The sequence below is a fragment of the Sinocyclocheilus grahami genome, unplaced genomic scaffold (genome assembly GCF_001515645.1).
Source record: "Sinocyclocheilus grahami isolate Dianchi unplaced genomic scaffold, SAMN03320097.WGS_v1.1 scaffold225.1, whole genome shotgun sequence".
NCBI lineage: Eukaryota > Metazoa > Chordata > Actinopteri > Cypriniformes > Cyprinidae > Sinocyclocheilus > Sinocyclocheilus grahami.
Window position 1 is genome coordinate 1,168,541 of NW_015505404.1, and position 20,345 is coordinate 1,188,885.

The 20,345-nt window shown below is 37.1% G+C and overlaps 1 protein-coding gene across 1 annotated transcript; it reads right to left on the reverse strand.

Annotated features, from left to right (window-relative positions):
- Positions 1–547: 547 nt before the first annotated feature.
- LOC107596946 (tetratricopeptide repeat protein 23-like) lies at positions 548–18,699 on the reverse strand. Its single transcript, XM_016287812.1, has 11 exons — positions 18,454–18,699; positions 17,980–18,142; positions 17,627–17,750; positions 17,347–17,488; positions 17,018–17,143; positions 9,241–9,412; positions 7,852–7,957; positions 7,323–7,450; positions 6,631–6,780; positions 926–1,008; positions 548–763 (listed from the first exon to the last, which is right to left on the reverse strand). Exons 1-11 carry the CDS (start codon positions 18,525–18,527, stop codon positions 652–654), a joined length of 1,380 nt encoding a protein of 459 aa, XP_016143298.1. The 5' UTR covers positions 18,528–18,699; the 3' UTR covers positions 548–651.
- Positions 18,700–20,345: the final 1,646 nt, after the last annotated feature.

A 20,345-nucleotide genomic window follows, 5' to 3' on the forward strand; every position in this document is an offset into this window, starting at 1 on the left:
AATTTGATATCATTATTAACCATTTATCTTAATCCCTTGAGATGGTGTTTCAGCACCTGCTGTTTTTTGTCTGAATCTATGCATAGGGTTCTATGACTCAACCAACACTGTGTGAAACCTAATTTTGTGCATCTACAGATTTACAATATGCTACTGCCATAGCAAACATTGGTGTGGGATTGCAGATTACAGATGTATTTTTGCTAAATGAAAATTAACAAAATGGATGTGGTGTGGTGTTGTACTCCTAAGAAAAAGACTAGTCTGCTCACTGTCTGAACATTGGTTTACATGCAAACACAATAAACAAGCACTTGCAACTTCATGTTGAGAGTTCTGTTCAATTCTCAGAAATAATATAAGACACAAACTCTTTGCTAGAGAGGCCTGCAGCTCTCCAGTCAGGAAGTATTTGCAGAAACCGCTGTGACTGTGTATTAGATTACCGCTGGACAGTTCTCCTTTTTTGAAGTGCAGAGGTAGTCACCTTGCCAACCACTCTGAGACTCAGCAGCAGAGATTAAACATTAAAATTAAAATTAAAATTGCCTTGTTTTTTTCCAATACACAGATTTCTCTTGGAGAAATAGGATGAGGTCAAACATCCCTGATGGTCCATGACACCTTCAATAGATCTGCTGGTCACTGCTGTTATGAGTTAGACATGCTAGATGTCACCTCAGATGCAGATGATACCACTGCACAGAATGGAGGCCTTGTTTCAAGACGGCTTTCCTTTTGTCTCTCACCGACCTCTGGTGACCTAAAAAAAAAAAAAAGACCATAAAAGCTTTAAATGCCTCATCTATAAATAATATTCACTCTCACTAACTTGGTACATTCAAGTGAAATGTCAGTGTACTGCACTGAAAGCACATTTTTAGAGTGCACTGTGATTTCCTGCTATAGTGTGACTGGAACTCACTGAGACAGCATGTCCACGGTTCTTTGTGTGGATTTGGTTTTCTTGTGCTGAGGACCGTATAGCATATTCTGAATATCCAGACACTGAAACAGACACAGATACGGGTGGTCGGCAAAACATTTACATGTTAAACTCCACCTAAAATTATTTGAAATAATAATAATGAATATATACATTTATATACACACACACACACACACACACACACATATATATATATATATATACACGCTCGGGATTGTTGGCGGAACAGTCGAGCGCTGTGTGAGAAGTTTTCACGTCTAACGCACACCGCGCGAATACTACATTGAGCTCTCTTCCGCTTTTTTGTGCATGGATGAATAAATACAGACATTACTTCAAAATGCGCGTTTAGGCGAATATCCTAGTAAACACAGTCGGTTAGGCATATGTCTTAACGTAAACAGTTGAGAAAGAAAAGGCATGTGTATCAGTATATTAAATCCGTGCTTTCCTTCTTAAAGTGAAAGCAAACTAATAATAAATCTAATGCTGTCAAAGAAAAATACAAGTGCTCACTGCTTCTGACTAAATAACCTTTGTAACATCAAAAATTATTAATCTACATTTAATTTATACATGGAAGACTATGCACTTATTTTACATTTGATTATTACATTCCTGTAGCGTACCTGAAAATTGATTTTAGACTGAGCTGAAAAACCTGAAAAGCACTGTTTATTGAACTTGTGTCTTTGTATTTGTTTTCTGCTGTTGCTTATAATTTGGTTATCTGTAGAAAAGATTTTTTAGCACTGAGCCAATAGTAGCAGCCAGAATAGTTTTTCCAATTGTTTATTTTCTTTATTATAAAAAAAAGAAAAAGTGTAGGCCTATTTTTTTGTTGTGATTGTCCCAATTGAGGTACAGGATGTGAAAATTTCAGATAAATGTTCATGTTATATATTTTGGTTGCATTTGTGAGTTAATAAAAATGTAGATGGTTGTTTAAAATAGGTATATAATATCATAATATCGATATATCGATTGATATACTCCTGAATCGAATCGTAATCGTATTGTAGAATTTTTTGAGGTATCGGCAAATATCATATCGCTGGTTATGAGAATCGATATCATATCGTGACGAACCATCCGATTTACACCCCTAATATATATATATATATATATATATATATATATATATGTGTGAATGTGTATCCAAAAAAAGACAAGTATAAACTATTAAGCAATAAACTATTAAGCCTTATAAACGTTTGTTTTTATTTTGTGTTCATTGTATTTTAATACATACGCATTTCTATACATTGTCGCGGGGGGTGAATGAGAACAGACTCGGTACTGATCGAACTGTAGCGTACCTGAAAATTGATTTTAGACTGAGCTGAAAAACCTGAAAAGCACTGTTTATTGAACTTGTGTCTTTGTATTTGTTTTCTGCTGTTGCTTATAATTTGGTTATCTGTAGAAAAGATTTTTTAGCACTGAGCCAATAGTAGCAGCCAGAATAGTTTTTCCAATTGTTTATTTTCTTTATTATAAAAAAAAGAAAAAGTGTAGGCCTATTTTTTTGTTGTGATTGTCCCAATTGAGGTACAGGATGTGAAAATTTCAGATAAATGTTCATGTTATATATTTTGGTTGCATTTGTGAGTTAATAAAAATGTAGATGGTTGTTTAAAATAGGTATATAATATCATAATATCGATATATCGATTGATATACTCCTGAATCGAATCGTAATCGTATTGTAGAATTTTTTGAGGTATCGGCAAATATCATATCGCTGGTTATGAGAATCGATATCATATCGTGACGAACCATCCGATTTACACCCCTAATATATATATATATATATATATATATATATGCATATTGTAGCAACCACATAGAGACACATTAAAAACTAAATCAACATATATATATATATATATAAATATATATATATATATATATATATATATATATATACACACGAATACACACACACACACACACATATATATATATAAGCTGGATGTAATATTTATGTAATATTTTTGTGTGAAACCATTTAAAATGACCTGAATTAATTTTTTATTCCAAATGTTTTACAGGTAGTAAATATATATTTCTGATATAAATATAAATAATAAAAATTTGATTATGTAAATTATATTATAATTATTACAATTTACATTTGTGCAGCTTTTAAGACTTTATATGAGGCTTCATATGAGGAATAGTTTTATGTTGTTAATCTGTCAACTGCAGGACCATTTTAAAATAAAATAGTGAAGGCAAAAACAAAGAAAGTTGACGACTAGTGACCAGTTACAGGACTTACACCAGGGGCCTCATTTATAAAATACTGCGTAGAAAGAATCCTAAATTAGATTTTACTATCATTTCTCAGAAAACGTGCGTACGCCTCTCTTTTAGATGTGAAATCTATAAATTGCAATGATCAGTTTCAGATCTCCGCCCTGTAAACAATGTCTAATTAATGTCCTTGACTTATAAAAGAGCACCTGACAATGTCCAAATCTTTTACAAGCGGCAAGAATGGCAAGAATCTGCAGCACTCGGGCAAACAAAAGTGCGTGCGTCTGCTCAGACCCTGACGTGGCGCTAAACTCTTTTCCACGTCAAAGACCGTTTTTATAAATATGAATTTTGCCGTGGATTTTTGCGTACGCACACTCAATGATCAAATCTGTGCTTACACACGTTTTATAAATGAGGCCCCAGAGGCGGACAGTAGTGAAGTATTTTTACTTTACTCAAGTACATTTAAAAAGTATTTGTAGTTGATCAGTTTTTCTTTGGAAAACCTTACTTCACTACATTACAAAGCATAATGTCATACTTTTTACTGCATTTCATTTCATAAATAAAAGTTGTTGTTTGTTTTACCTTTAATACTTAAGAACATTAAAAATGTAGTACTTTCTTGTACTCAAGTAAATCTTTGAATTACTTTTACTTGAGTAAAAGTAAGAAAGTAATAGATTTCTAATGTAATTAAGTATTAAATTATATTTAATATGAAACGTAGTGCAGTAAAAAGTACAATATTATGCTTTGGAATGTTGTGAAGTAAATCTTTCTAAAGAAAAACACTCTGATAAAGTACAGACACCTGAAAAGTACTTTTACCACAGAGTAAAAATACTTAACTACTATCCGCCTCTGACTTACACCTTTGTATAATTTTTTATCTAAACGACACGTTGATGACACATGATCCATGAACAACCTAAATGGTCAAATACAGAAAATGCAATCAAACATTGGACTGTAACAGACATTAAAGAATTAATGTTCAAAGGATTGAAAAGCTTGGTGAACAATAAAGAGCTGGCTAAGCTTCAATACAGTCAAAAACTTTGCCTTAAAAATGTATTTTGTAACTCTTAAAATGAAAATCTAAGCAAGTAAGCTTTACTGCTGTGTGTGGGGCTCAAGAGGTAGTGGACGGCCTGACTCTGATTTCACAAACATAGTAGAGAGAAGTGACTTTGGCAAACAGATATTACAGCATACCTGGCCAAGCCACTTCATTTCCTCAAATAAACCCTCTCTCATTCACTCAACGACATCTTCAAAACAACAACAGCAACGGTTTGGAAGAAAAACACTCGAAATGACGACATGACATTTTTGTCTTTTCAAAAAAGACAAAGGAAAGTACTGTTCAAAGTTTCCTTGATTGAAAAGGCTCAGTCCATGTTTTCATCACTTTCCGTAGGCAAAAGTGATGTAATGGGGCCCACTTCGATGGGAAAACAGTCACAGCGTTTCTCAAAAGTGTGTGCGTCTATTACAAGGAACTGAACTTTATAATAGCTGGACTGCGTCTAAAGCCCACGCAAAACTCCCTTTAGTACAAAAAAACAAACATAACATACAATACACATATAAAATCTAACTTTATTATTGCTTATTTATATCCCTGTTTTAACCACAAACCCCTGGCTTTAGGCCAAAGTCTAAACTGGGAGTGTGTTGCTCTGCTGCAGCTGCTGTCATGATTACAGGAGAAAGAACATGATATGAGCTGCTCGTATCTGTCAGAGGTAACGGGGAAAGGTTAGCAGCCTGAGGAAGTGCAGAACATGGGACCCCTGATTCCCGAAATGGAGCCCTTCGATACGACAACAAAGAAACATAGCAACAGTGCTCATTTACAGACAAGTGGGGACAGGTTTCCAAAGAGTCAACAGTCATGATATTATCTCAGAGGGGGTTTCAGTGTGACCATATCAAAATAGAATACAAGCCATTCACATATTTAGGACATACAAAAGATGTTTGGAATGTAAATAAAAGAGATAATGTTCCCTAATAACCCTAAGCTTCTATTAAGATGTGGAGTGCAGCAAGATCTTCTTACTGCATCAGTTGCTACGAGCAATGACACAAAAGAGAATAAATAACGTTGCAAATCAGAGTGTGGTGTGACTCCTAAAGGAGGAGATTGAGGGACAAAAAAGGGCTGTCCGGTCCAAAAATAGTCAAGCTTTGAATAAAGAACAAGTTACCAAAACAAATATACTGTCCAAAGCAACATGTTTATTCTAGGTGTACATGTTATATAAGTTAGAAGACATCAATTTAGAATATTACTTTACTTCATGAAGGTCTAGTGGAAGGTCTCATGAAGGTCCTTTTAACGGGATTCAGTGCCCTTTTAACAGCATTCGGCAATGTACCAACGAAAATGAAAATGTCTGGCTGAATCCAGAAGGACCAAGAACACATCCCTTGGAACGTTTTATATCAGAAAAAGCATCCCCTCTGAGGAGAAATATTATTCATTCTACACTCCAAGATTAGAGCATAGTTCTGTGGACATAAGGTCCTCAGAGACTTCGGTCGAAATAGCTGTTCAGATCTCTTTTTGTGCAAGCAGTTGCTCAGGCTCTAGCGATTGCGCATGGAAGGATCCTGATGAAAATATATATAATATTTAATTAACTGTATTTGATCAACTCTATTTTATACCATAAGAATTCCATGTAGATGTAGACTTAAATTCAGCAAACTGGTGGTGTATTTAAAGTTGCGATGTAATGGAAGTAGCAACAAATCTTGTTTTTTTGTATTGTGACGTACAGATTAAAGAAGGAAAAAGGAACTTGGTTCTATCCATCGATTGTTGATTGGATAGAGATTTGAATTTGAGCTTGCAGTTGATTATAAAAAAAAGGGATGGCACTTAAGCAGACTAAATGAAGTCCTGCATGCATCACCAAAGAGAAGTCTCTCATTTTCACGGGAAGGTTAAGTTATAGCATCTTGATTAAAAAAATTACTAGGTCAAAAAACATGAATGAATCATTCACAGTAAGCAGAGGTGTAAAGATTACCTAAAAACCATACTTGAGTAAAAGTACAGATACCTTACAGTGAAAATTACTCCACTACACGTTACAAGTCACCAATTCCAAAACAATTGGAGTAAAGAGTACAGATACTCATTCAAAAATGTAGTGAAGTAAAGAGTAAAAGTTGCTAATATCTTTGATACTCAGTACAACTACAAAGTACCCGAAAAGTACTCAAGTACAGTAACCAATTACATTTACTCCAATACTTTACACCTCTGGCAATAACATGCATTTAAAAATAGAGAGGAATTTTCTTTAATATACCAGCAATGTTTAAGCATAAATATATATCCATTAACAGCTAACAGCCAACTCCTACAGCATAGTGATCATGCATTATATTTGATTCACCTTCTTTAGGGTCCTGTGGGCGTGTCTCATCTGACCCTGTGTCATCTCCACTCCACCAATCAGCTGCAGCGCTTCTGCCACCTCTGCACTCAGCTCACCAAATGTGTTCTTCTTATAGGCTAGAGACTCTCTTTGGATCTCAGCACATCTCTGAAACACAAAACAGAGTATAACCCCAACTATATATCATTATAATCATCATAGATATGAAATGTATCCTCCAAGTTGTTCAATAGGGTTTTTTAAACGATCAATCCTTAAACTTTTACATATGGTCACTTATTTATCTGATTAATACAGTAAAATCAGTAATATTACAATTTAAAATAGCTTTTCTATTTGAATATATTGTAGAATTAAATTTATTCCAGCGATAGCAAAGCTGAATTTTCAGCAGCCATTACTCCAGTCTTCAGTGTTACTATCATGATCCGTCAAAAGTCCTTTTGATATGTTGATTGATGCTCAAGTAACTATTCTTATTATAATCAATGTTGAAAACAGTTGTGCTGTTTACTTTTGTAGAAACGTGATACTTTTTTTATCAATTTAATGCATCCTTGCTGAAAAAAAAGTATTTTCTTAAAAGATCTTAATGAGCCCAAGCCTTTAACTGTATATATAGTTCAAATATTAAGATTCGCATCTATTCTATAATATACACCATATCCAGATCTCAATTTGAAGCTGACCTCCTGTTGTCCTGTGAGTAGCAGGAAATGACTGAAGTCATCTTGAGCAGATAGGGTGAGTGTGTCCTGTGGGCCTAGTGCACTTCTATATGCACTTATACTCTCCTCAAAAAAGCGTGCTGCTGAATCTATTGAAAAGAGATCAACATAATCACATTTCTTTAGTTCCCTCTAATGCCTTTTTACACAATATGAGTCCACTACCCTGTGAAGAGCTACTCCAACACATCATCATATTTTTCATTTGATTAGCTGAGAGTCACCTTCAAGACTTGACTGCTACTTGTTATGCAGGGCCGCTAACACAAAGCTCTCCTTATGTATAGCCTGCTAAACACAATTCACTCCAATGACAAACTCTAAATGTTGGATCAGATGCAAGGCATCTAAATGACAGAATGCCTTGTGCTCATAATACATATGTGTTAATTTTTTATTATTCTAATATTGACTTCATAGCACATCTCATTATTTCTGTGTGATGCTCGGGGCCCCGTACAGACAGACTATTGTGAATGCAGTCGCTCACCGTTGTGATGAGGCTCTGAAGTGGAAGAGTAGGCCAGAGCCAAGCTGTGAGCGATCTGGGCCCCCTCCAGACCCCCAGGACCCTGACTAAGAGCTATGGAATGAGCCTGCAGAAGAGGGAGTGAGAGATACAGAGACTTGAATATATATATATATATATATATATATATATCACCCACCCTGAAACATGGGAACTATCAATAGTTCTTGACTTTAAATAACTCTGCAGTCCAGGTTTGAAAAACCATTAGACTGAGGATGTCAAAAACACAACCACTGGGCAACTATGGCTTGTGGAGGAATACAGTCTCACCTACAGTATGTGATGATTGATAGAAATCCTTTTTTTTTTAGGTTTAACTTCACATTGGTGCTTGGTTTCAGATACCTTACTAGAGTCATCCAGTCAAGAGCAGTGACTGATTCTTTTTTGTCAACATTTGATTAATATTTCCTAATTACTAATTTCATGCACTACTGTTCCAAAGTTCAAGGTCCTTAAGAGTGTTTAATGTTTTTGAAAGAAACCCAGACCAAGGCTGCATCTATATAAATGAAAATACAGTAAAAACAGCAATGTTGTGAAATATTATTATTACAATTTAAAATAACTGTTTACCGTTTTAATATATTTTTTGTTTATTCCTGTGGCAAACCTACATTTTCAGCAGCCGCATTACTCCAGTCTTCAGTGTCACCAGATCATCACAAATTAATTTGGTGATCAAGAATTTTTTTTTCTTCTTCTTATTATTATTATTATCAATGTTGATAAGTTATTACTGCTTAATATTTTTTGCAGAAACCATGATACATTTTTTCCCTGGCTTTTTGTATGAATAGCATTTATTCATATATTATTACTTGATATTTGATTTATTTGAAATAGGAATATTCTGTAACATTGTATATAGCAACTCAGTCACAAAGCGGAACAGAGCAGGGTAAAGGTGTAGGTGCATAAAAGTCCCAGTGCCATATCAGTGCATGACCTCACAAATGTTTTACTGGATGAATGAGCAACAATTCACACAGAAACACTCTAAAATCTTGTGAAAAGCCTTTCCAGAAGAGTAGAAGCTGTTAAAGCCACAAAAAGAGAAACCAACTCCATATAAATGTCTGCATAGTAATGATCAGGTATCCCAATACTTTTGTCCATGTAGTGTGTGTGCCATCTAAAGGCCTCTGATGGATGAAATTAATCAACTACATATGCTTCCTCCTTGTTTACCCCAATATTGATGATTAAAGCATGATTAAGGTGATGTTAAAAATGGGTTTGACACTTCTACATTAGGTTATTCATCTAGTTCATCTGTTTTAATATGATTTCAGTACAGTGTAATTCTCTGAAGGACTGGACAAGAATAATCCCTGTGGTGTTTACCTGTAGGAGATGTTCAATGGCTCTATCCAGATGTCCCTGTGCCTGTTCAATAGCCGCCATGTTTCTGTAAACACAGCAGATCTGACTGAGATGAGCTCCTTCCTGAAGCAGCTCCAAGGCTCTTTCACATTGACTGAGGGCCTTCTCAGGCCTTCCCTGCCGTTGGTACACTCTATAGAACACAGCACGAACACAAAGATGTCATTTATCATGAAATCAATCCACAATGTCACATACAGCACACTGTTGACCTCGCTTATGCATGCCATCATAATAAGAATGGCTCATTTGTAATGCCAGGCATGAGCAAAAATGCCAGAACAATGAAAGGAAGAAGGTCAAGAAAAGCCTGTTCATGCAAACTGGTTAAAAACAGGAAGAACTGCTGATGTGTATGGCATAGGACGGTGGCACCAGCTCTGAACCTTCAAGGAGCTTTCATTTCTTTTATTAAGATGTGGAGTGCAGCAAATCCAAACATGCCCTGCAGCTCTGAACTCAATACACAAGAGCTCATGTCTTTATTAGGTCTGATTCTCCTCTCTCAATATCAGCCTTTAGGCATCTAGTCTCACTCCTGAATAATGCAGAGAATCACTGCTGTCTGCTATCTGCGAAGAAATGAAGTACAGAAGAGTCAATGCTGTTCTACAAAAAAAGTATTCAGTTCAAGTCACTGGTTTTAGACAGTTTTTTAATTTGTAAGATTTTTAATGTTTTTAAACGAAAACACTCACCAAAGCTGCATTCAACTGATCAAAAATGCAGTAAAAACAGCAATAGTATGAAACATTAATACAATTTAAAATAAAAAATAATTTAGCATTTGAATATATTTTAAAACGTAATTTATTCCTGTGATGTCAAAGCTTAAATTTCAGCAGCCATTACTCTGGTCTTTAGCGTTACATTTCTTATTATCACAGTTGAAAAATAATTGTGCTGCTTAAATGTTTGTGGATTATAAAGTCACAATAAAAAGCATTCATTTGAAATCATCTTTTGTCCTTACTGTTACTTTTGATCAATTTAATGCATCTTTGCTGATTAAAAATTAAAACAACTTTACTTAAAATTGTTTTAAATAGTTTAAAATCCTGAAAGTTTCTGTTAAAGTGAGTTCACCCCAAAATTCTGTCATTAATTACACAACCTCATGTAATGTGTATAAATGGTACGCCAAATAAAAACGAAAACTCGTGGTATTGACACGCAAAAATGGACTTTGGCGTGCATATAATATGCAGTTTTCACGTGCATATGATACGAAATTTGTTGCCGTGCATATGATACGCAGTTTTCGCGTACATATGATACGCATCTACCCCACAACCCTAAACCTACCCATCACGTAGCATATACACGCCAAAGTCCATTTTTGCATATCAATACCACGAGTTTTCGTTTTTATTTGGCATACTATTTATACGCACTTTCATGAGATTGGGTTGGTCGTTTCATACCTATAAGACCTTCGTTCATCTTCAGAACCCAAATTAAGATATTTTGATGAAATCCAAGAGCTTTCTGACCCTGTAGACAGCAACGCAGCTGACATGTTCAAGGCCCAGAAAGGTAGTAAGGACATTGTTAAAATAGTCAATGTAACATCAGTGGTTCAACCTTACAGTAATTTTATGAAGCTATAAGCATACTTTTTTTTTGCAAAAAAAAACAAAATAAACAATCCCTAACTCAATTTCCCAATTTAGAGAGAGTAGCCTGCTCATCCAGCATCCTTGTCTCATAAGTATAAAGCTAGTAAAAAAAAAACTTACATCACAAACAAACGTTAAAGCTTGATTAGTGGATTCCCATGGTGCACCTCTAAAATAGTAAGTGGATTTTTAACATAACATTACACATAATTTGTAAGTATTCAGGCATATCTGCATAATTTAATGATGATGGAGCTGTAAACACATCTTATCTTCAATCTATGGTGTATATTTTAGGATTGGAACATCCATTTTATTCAAATGAAATAAAAAAGTTCTTAATCTGAATGTTTTACTGCAATCAGGGAAAAAAGCTCAAGGGAAACATTTGCGAAATGGCAAAGATTTTAAACACCAAGGTTTTCTCATAGACATCTGTGTGTTCGCTGGAGCACCCTGGCAACTTTTCAAGGCTGCATCAGAAATTCCAGACTCTGGGCCTCCTTTTAGGGGCAGCGGGACCCAGCAGCGGGTATGTGCCAACTCTACTGCCTCGCTGCCTGGGTACACAAACCTAAACACATCCTGTATTATGCCACACAGCGCCAGCGTAATACCAGCCATCCTCTGTGGGAGGAGAGATATAATCTGCATGGAGAAATCTGATTTAATGTCCGTTGTGCAGGGGCGTAATGCAATTAGGGAGCTTTACATGAACTGCCAAGTAGTCCCCCAAGCCTTCTGCTTAGTAATTGTTAACAGACCAATACTGACGTAGACTGTGTATGAAAGATTTCAGGCTTGATAGAGAGCAGTGCCAGGCAAAATTAGGGATAAATAGAGACACAGAGCAACAGAAAAGACATCGTCGCCATTAAAAAAAAACTGAAAATAAACACTTAGATTACTTGATACTGGCACAACAGCACTCCAAGTTTAGTCTCCAGCCAAGTTTAGCTCAACTTAATTTATAACATTACCAAAGAAACTACAGAGCAGTGATTTAAAGGGATAGTTCACTAAAAAATGAAAATGTTGATGTCATTTGTTCACCCTCATGTTGTCCCAAACAGTGAATGTTAATATTTTGGACCCCTTTCACCTTTTTGTTATTTGGGCAAAAAAGAGCTGTTTCTGCACAAAACACTGTAAAAAAAAAATCCAACTTGCAAAACAAAAAAAAAGTAGCTTGAGTAAAGATTTTTTTTAGTAAGAGGAGTCAGTTTCTTTTTTTCTTGTGAACTGGACAAAAATATTCTAAACATGTTTTTAACAAAGATTGTTGTGTTGACCTTGCTTAGATACTCAAGTATTTTTTCAAAATGTGTCCAGATGTTTTCCCAACTTTCCATATTGATTCTTCTGAATAAACAATTGTATTATTGTGCAAGTTCCCAGCATGCATTGCAGCTTGAAAAGATTATGTGGCAACTTAAATGATCATTGTTTTACATTTTACTGGCTTGATTTATGCTGCAGCTGCTGTTGTCATTGTTGCTTAGCTGTCATATGGCTCAGAGTTCATATTTTTGGTGAATTAGCATTTGTTGATGATCTCCGTGTTTGAGATTTGTGTGTTGAGGTACATGTGCATTTCATTGCAACTGCTGGGTGTAATATATTTGGATAATATGTTCGCCTGTAGTTTTAAGTGACAAATAATGCCCATATCATGAATGAAGATTTGAAAATCAAGTGTAAAGGTATAAGAATACTTCTTGAATTGCTAAATGCTAAATAATCTTTTAATCTTGACAAATATTTTTTAATTCAATAGACTGCTTGTTACTCATTAGGTCACTTTAGATTTTAGAAGTTGTCAGTTATTAGCCGAGTTATTAACCTTTTTTAAGTTAGGTCAACTTTGTAACAGTGTATCTTCTTTTGTGTTCTGCAGAAGAAAGTAATACACTGAACTATCCCTTTAAAACTGTTTTTTATTTCGTCAAGACCCAGATTTTCTATCAGCCATCAAGTGGATGTTAAGTGGATGGATGATTTAACATAGCAAAAATGAAACACTTGACCTTTTAAGCTTTGTTTGCTCACAGGCTTAGAGTGCGAAAAGACATAAGGAAACGTACACTTCACTTATGAATTCTGTCAAGGCCAAAAATCCCAACCAGCAAAAGTTCAACAAATGCTGATGTAAATATGTGTTGAGAATCATGTCAGTATGATGTCTGACTCTGATGTTCATTCGCTCACAGCCTCCATCCGGATGAAAAAGCTGTAAGCTTGTGTCATTGTTTCAGGGTTTTGTTGAGGTATGTGTTGATAGCGCAGGTTCACTCATTTCAAATATGTCAACAGTAGCTTTACAGTCAAAGGCAGAAGAATTAGAAAGCTTTCATCACAACTCACATACGCACATTCTTCTGGGACTAACAAAACCAGCTGACAAACTGATGAAAACACAATCTGCTAAGCGTAGCAAAAAATTACCGATGCTCAAATTTCCCTACATAATATTATAAATACAAAATAAATTAGCTTTACTGTATAACAATTTATCTTCTCTAGCACAGATTCCCTTACTTACATAACAAAGAGCAGCAATAACAAAACCTGAGATGGCCCAGTGAGATCTACTGTCGCTCTGCACTCTCATACATAAACACAGCTGGCAGACAAACCACAGTCGTTCATTGTCACAGTCAAGCTTGGTGAGACCAGCCATAATAAACACTAGGATCAATACAAGCTATTGAACAAGTTAATCAAGTCCTCCTGTGGGAATTATTACCCCTGTGAAACAAAAGATCTTTGAATAATGTGGTCATGTCCAAACCCAAGCCAAAAAGTTCCCAAATAAAAAAAAGGTCTAAATTATTTCTGCATAATAAACCCTTTGCGTTATGTATGTTTAATAAATTGATGCAACTGATGTTGGGTTTTGCTTTGCGGGTTATGATGTAGGAAAATCACAGAGATGCTTTTTTGCTCTGCTCTGATTGTGACCAAACTGGAAAGAGTAGTGTGACATTCACATTACCTGCCAGCTTTAAGATATGATGAGACAAAAAAAGTTTCTGTTTCTATTTATCAAGACACAGAGAAGTTTGTGAAATTTATCATAAAGCTTCAATTCTATTGTAATGTTGTTAAGATATTTTGTGGATGAGGAGCACCACCTTGTGGTGAAAAATATACCTTAGCTTGCATTCCTAATGAAATGGCAGAGGTTCATATAATCATTCTTTTGCTGGGCAAAAAAAAGAGAACAATATCTAAATGTAGCATAAAAACAAATTCTAATGCATATATGAAACTGTTTCCTTAGTTACAACTGCCCCAGTGTCAACTCGGAGTGATGCCAGGAAAAACATGGATTTAAACTTGAACCTGATATTTGAAACTGCAGAAGTCGAAAGAAAGAAATAGACCACAGCATGTGATTCACCATAGTGCTTTGTGTGAATATTAATGTGGACTCGGTTGCCGCGTCATATTTTAAGCCTGTAAAGAAGTGCATGTGTTTATTATGCAATAAACAGACTGGGGAAATAGATTGAGATGTTTCTCAGGGTAATTATTAATTTCAAAATGAATCTCTTTCCTCCCAGTCCCAGACTTAAAAATTTATTCAGGGTTGTATTTAAAATGAAGAAAAAAAGAGGAGCAGTAATTCATATACAGCGGGTAAAATACAGTGCCTTGCTGTGGGGAAAAAAGTAATTTAAAGCAGTTTAACATAAGGCTGCAACATAACAAAACATAAAAAAATGAAGGGGTTTGAATACTGAGTATTGAACTGTTAGACACCATTTTTCTCAGTAAATGTATTTCTAAAGATGCTGTTGAAATATGTTGAAAAATGTTGAAACATTAAATTTTCACCAGATGTTGATAACAACCCAAGTAATCCATACATCCAATTAAAACAAAACAAATTCAAATTCAAACTAACTTAAAAAAAATAATAAAGTTCAGCAATTAAGTTATGTGTTATTGTCACGCCCCTGGACTGGTTTTGTTGTGTTTTCCCTCCCCATGTGTTCCGTGTCCCAGTTAATTGACTCATTTCATGCACCTGTGTTCCCCTGATTGCCCTGTGTTTAAAAGTCCTAGTCTGTTCAGTTTGTATTTGTCTGGTCTACTTGTTGGATGTTGTGTGTTTCCCATGTTCCTGTCAGACCAGGTGCGTGAGCCGGCTGCAATGCCCATCGCGAGGGAGAAAGCCACGGATGGTGTGAGCGTGGAGAGGAGCTCCGCCCACTACACCGTGGCTGAGGGTGAGCTTATGATGGACCTGGCTAAAGGAGAGGCGGGAAAAGACCTGATTGACTGGGAGGCTGACCTACCCTTTCTACTCCCTCCTTCCTCGGAGCCCTTTGTCACCCCTGTTCCCATGTCCAGCTCAGAGTGGGCTCCTGCCTCCTCCTCCTTCGCTGTCATCTGTCAGCCCCTCTGCTCGCCCTCACCCCACCATCTATACGGTGTGAGCTCTGCGGGTCTGCCATCCTCCATCGTCGCCGTGACTAGAGAATCCCTCACCTCCACCTCCAGCCTCCGAGGCCCGGACTCCGCCTCGGCCCGTAGACCCACCGGCTCCACCTCGGCTCCTAGCTCCCTCACCTCCACCGTCGCCCGTCGATCCACCAGCTCCACCGGGCTCCCTCGTCCCTCCGGCTCCAACCTTGGTCGGGCATTGACCCGCCATCGCCTCTGGACTCTGCTCCCCTGGCTGCACCTCGTTGCTCCGTCCCACCGGCTCCGTTGGGCTCCTTTCTCCCACCAGCTCCACCTTGGTCCTCAGTCACTCCGGCTCTGCCGTGGATCTCCGGATCTCTGCCTCCGCCTTGGTTGCCAGAGCCCTCGGCTCCACTCTGGTCCCCCGGATCCCCGGCATTCCCCTGGCTCATTGGCTCGCCGCCTTGGGCTCCTCCACCACCTGCTCCGCCGCCATTGGTCGGCCCCCTGGAGTCGGTGGCCATTCCTCCTCCATGGCTCCTCCATCCGTCTGCTCCACCGTGGGTCGACAATATGGCTGTGGCCTGGGTCCCGCCTGGCTCCTCCTGTTTCCTCCCTGGCTCCTTCCTCCTTCATCACCGCCCTGGACTCTGTCTGTCTGCTGCTGTCACACCCCTGAACTGGTTTTGTTGTGTTTTCCCTCCCCATGTGTTCCGTGTCCCAGTTAATTGACTCATTTCATGCACCTGTGTTCCCCTGATTGCCCTGTGTTTAAAAGTCCTAGTCTGTTCAGTTTGTGTTTGTCTGGTCTACTTGTGGGATGTCGTGTGTTTCCTGTGTTCCTGTTGTGAATTATCCATTGTGATCCAAGTATTACAGACTGTTGAACGTTTCTCCATCGTTCCTCCAACAGCGAATCGTGACAGTAATAAAATGGAATGACACAGGGAAAAAGTATTGCACTACTGAAATGTATTTAATACTTCATACAAAAGCCTTTGTTGGTAATGACAGCTTCAAGATGCCTCCTGTATGGATAGTCGCATGCATTGCTCAGCTGTAATTATGGCCCATTCTTCCACACAAACAGTCTTCAAATCTTGATGGTTCTGTGGGCCTCTTCTATGAACTCTGATCTTTAGTTCTTATTTTCTATTGGATTCAAGTCAGGTGATTGGCTGGGCCACTCTAGCAGCTTTATTTTCATTCTCTGAAACCAATTGAGAGTTTCCTTGGCTGTGTTTGGGATCATTGTCTAGCTGAAATGTCCATCCTTGTTTTATCTTCATCATCCTGGTGTTGGGACTGAACCATCTAATATTAATTTCCACTGACAAGGCGCAGGATTGCTTTCTAATTACTGATAGATTTCTGCTGGTGTCTTGGCTTTCCATGCCTTTTTGCACTTCCCTTTCTTCATGTGTTCAATTTTTCCCTGTGTCATTCCGTTTTATTACGCATAACTTAATTTCTGAACTTATTTTGTTTTCTTTGTATGTATGGATTACTTGGGTTGTTACCGACATCTGGTGAAAATTTTATGTCAACAGCACCTTTAGAAATATATTTTCTGAGAAAAATGGTGATGTTCCGTAATTTTTTTACCCACTGTAGTAGCCATCGAATGTTAGATAATATCTCTTATTAGTCCAGCTATGTCATTACAGCAATCCATTACAACAATTAAGATTAAAATGTCCCTGTACCTTGCTAAATTTGTAAATATTTCATACTCAATGTCCACTCTGTCCTCCTTCCCCATGGCTTCCTGTGCTACAATGTCTCCCATGACAATCTCTGCCTTCTGAAAGCTTGACTCAGCCTCAGCTAAAGTTCAAATGGTTAAGTGAATTAACATATTTCTGTCATTATTACATCATCTGAAGCAACAAGGTTTGATGAATTATCATTTTTTTCTACTTTAATAGAGGAGTTTAATAACAATATATACAACGTCCCTATAAAGGATTTGAACACTTAAGATGCACTTCTGTATGAATATGATTGCATTAGATGTTTATGTAAACAAGGATATTTTCCAAGCAGTAGAGCGGCACTTCCAAGTGTCTGATGTATGGTGAGGAAGCAGTTGAGGCAGCTCACTCTCTCCTCCTGCTGACTGGAACGCAGTACTTCATGTGCTTGGGATGCATGTTCTTGTGCCTGATTTGCCCAACCTGAGAAACAGTTCATAGATTGTTAGGAGGTAGTAAACATGTTACATTTATATATGTTTACATTATATATGACTGCCTAATAAATGCCTCACTGTACATTACATCTCCTTAAATGCATTAAATAATTAACAATTTTACCTTTGTATTGCAAGTAAGCTTTAGCCAGTCTTGACTGAGCTTGAGCCACTGCAAAATGCTCATTTCCATAAACCAGTCTGCTCAGTGCCAAGCAACGCACAAGCTCTTGGATACAGGGGTCATACTGCAAACGTCGAACAAGCATAAAACATTAAACTAGAGAAATTAAACAAAACATACAATGACTATAATGATCAGTAAGTGTCTAGTTGTATTTTTTAAACCAGACCTGTGGTTCTTGATGTAATTCATAACGGATCATACTGAATGTTGGTGCCATAAGGTTACATAAGAATAAAGTTAGAGTCTGAGTTAGCTATGTATTTCTGTGTTTAAGGTTATTCCATGTGTACCTCTTCGCTATCAGCCAAAGACTGAGCCCGTCTCTCACAAAGCGATAGTTTCTCTGCAGGAGTCATCATGCTGTAATTCTTCACATCTGCTTTCTGTGAGATTATTGTTGAATCTGCTTCCTGCAGGGATTCTCCTGAACTGGCACTGCTGCTCATGTTGAATCTGTAAACGTTCAGAGCTCGGTTGTGTCTCAGAACAGTAAATTGTTTACCTAGACAGCAGTTCTGGGCAGATAGATGCTGTAATTGAATAGGTTTTGAGAAACATCACACTTTCGTTGCATGGCAAGATGATGCACTTGCCACTGAGAATCTGTCAGCCCCTAACATTTTATTTAACATCTCCTTTTGTGCTCCACTGAAAAAAAATAAAGTCAAACACATTTTAAACAACATGGAGGTGAGTAAATGATAAAAGAATCTTCTTTTTGGGTGAACTATGTCTTTAACAGCGACATGAAAATGTATACATACGTTTCATCCAGCCCAGTCACAGAGCAGCTCTGCTGTGATGCGCGACACGATCCGCTGTGCGGTGCCAGGCTCATTTTTAAGGCAAATAAAACTCCACCGTCAATTCATAAGCTGACAGCTGATAGTAAGAATTAGCTCTTTTAACAAGAGTTTTCTTAAGACTGTTATTGTCTTTTGAGGAACACTGGAAGGTTCAAGGTAGAACTGTGTGCAACCGAGTAACGAATATCACGAAAACCCAAACAAACGCTGTGATTGGTTGATTCCCACACATGGGTGAGTCATGTGACTCTCGAGACTGCATAATAAATAAAATGTTGCATTTTAACGTTAATCGACCCATGCTGTTTCTGTTCTGAACTGAACTTTGAATCATAAATACATTTGACCAAATTATTAAATGTATGCACATGTGTGTAATGCATTTATAGGCTAGCATTTAGTCAATAACATAAATTCAGTGCCTTTTTTTTTAAATAAAAAGCTATCAGCTGAGGGGCCGCCATTCTGTGAGGGACAGTGCATTCCGATCATAGTTACACATTTATTTCTATTGTGAAAATATATAAGAGAAAAATATATAAATAATTGCACATGTAAATGTCTATGTCTGCAGCAGATTTTATTTTTCAGATTTAAAATTTAATTACAGGTTAAATCAATTGATTTTGATGGGACTGTGTTCCTCATAATAAACTAAGGCCCCACTATATGAGCCATTGTAGAGTGCATCTATTATAAATGATTATCTATTTATGAATGCTCACATTATGATAATAAGCCCACATTATGTTGTGAGTAGTTGACAGAATGCAGTGCATTATGGACCGGTCTTCATACTGAAACCAATAACACCAAGCAGGGAAGAAATCAAATTACTTTCTGTGAGTAGCATTCAGTAGTCATAAGAGTTTGATACCATTTAATTTTTTATTCTGGACTGAAGCCTTTAAGGACCGTGAACAAGTCATCTAGGTATTATAATGGAAACTAGTCTAACATTAAAGATCAAATCTGTTGCATTTTCTTAAAGGAGACATATTATGCCCCTTTTTTACAATATGTAATAGAAGTCTCTGGTGTCCCCAGAATGTGTCTGTGAAGTTTCAACTCAAAATACTCCACAGATAATTTATTATAACATTTTGAAAATGCCTATTTTGAGTGGAAGCAGAAACAAGCTGTTTTTCGGGCCTGTCTCTTTAAATGCAAATGATCTGCTGCTTCAAGCCCCATTTTCCAGAATAGAGCTGCACCATTACAGCTTGTACCTGCTAAAAAACATCTGTTATGGTTCTGATTATCATGTGTATCGCGCTGAAATCATGCGTTTTAAACCATATGAGTTTAAACTTCATATATACGGTTTTCTGAGCGCACACGGACAGAAAGCGGCTGTCACAGCATGTGAGTACTAAACTAAGTTCTCATTCACACACAAGTTTACGTTAAAAACACACCTTAGTTACAAAAACAGTTGGTTATGTCTGTGAAGGTAAACAGCTGGGAAATAAATCACATGTTTATTTTAGATCTGTGTGGCAGCAGCAATATACAGTAAATAAATCAATAAATCCACTGCTCTCTTGTCTCCTCTGAGGCTGGGACTCTAAACAGTGTTCTGTGCTGGTCTGTGCAGCCAAAGACAGAACAGTTAGCATGTTTTGCTCAAACATTCGCCATGGCATTACAACTGGTACACCGTTGTGCTTGCGAAATCAAAATGAGGTGCCATGGGTGGAAATGTACAGAATACAGATTATACCTGATTATAGCACTGGGCAGATTTTCAGATTTGTTAGAAAATCTGAAAAGTCAGGTTTTCATGATATGTCAACTTTAAGTGGCTTAAAGTGTTATGCAAAGTAATATGCAATTCTTTCCAACTGCAA

Excerpts from the sequence above, each read along its gene's own strand:
- LOC107596946 (XM_016287812.1), bottom strand. The coding sequence starts at position 18,527 with ATGAGCCTGGCACCGCACAGCGGATCGTGTCGCGCATCACAGCAGAGC. Across the intron at positions 17,144-17,346 it reads GCCGCTCTACTGCTTGGAAA|TTTAGCTGAGGCTGAGTCAA; the intron begins ATATCCTTGTTT and ends AACCATTTGAAC. Across the intron at positions 6,781-7,322 it reads TACTCACAGGACAACAGGAG|AGATGTGCTGAGATCCAAAG; the intron begins GTCAGCTTCAAA and ends TTTGTGTTTCAG.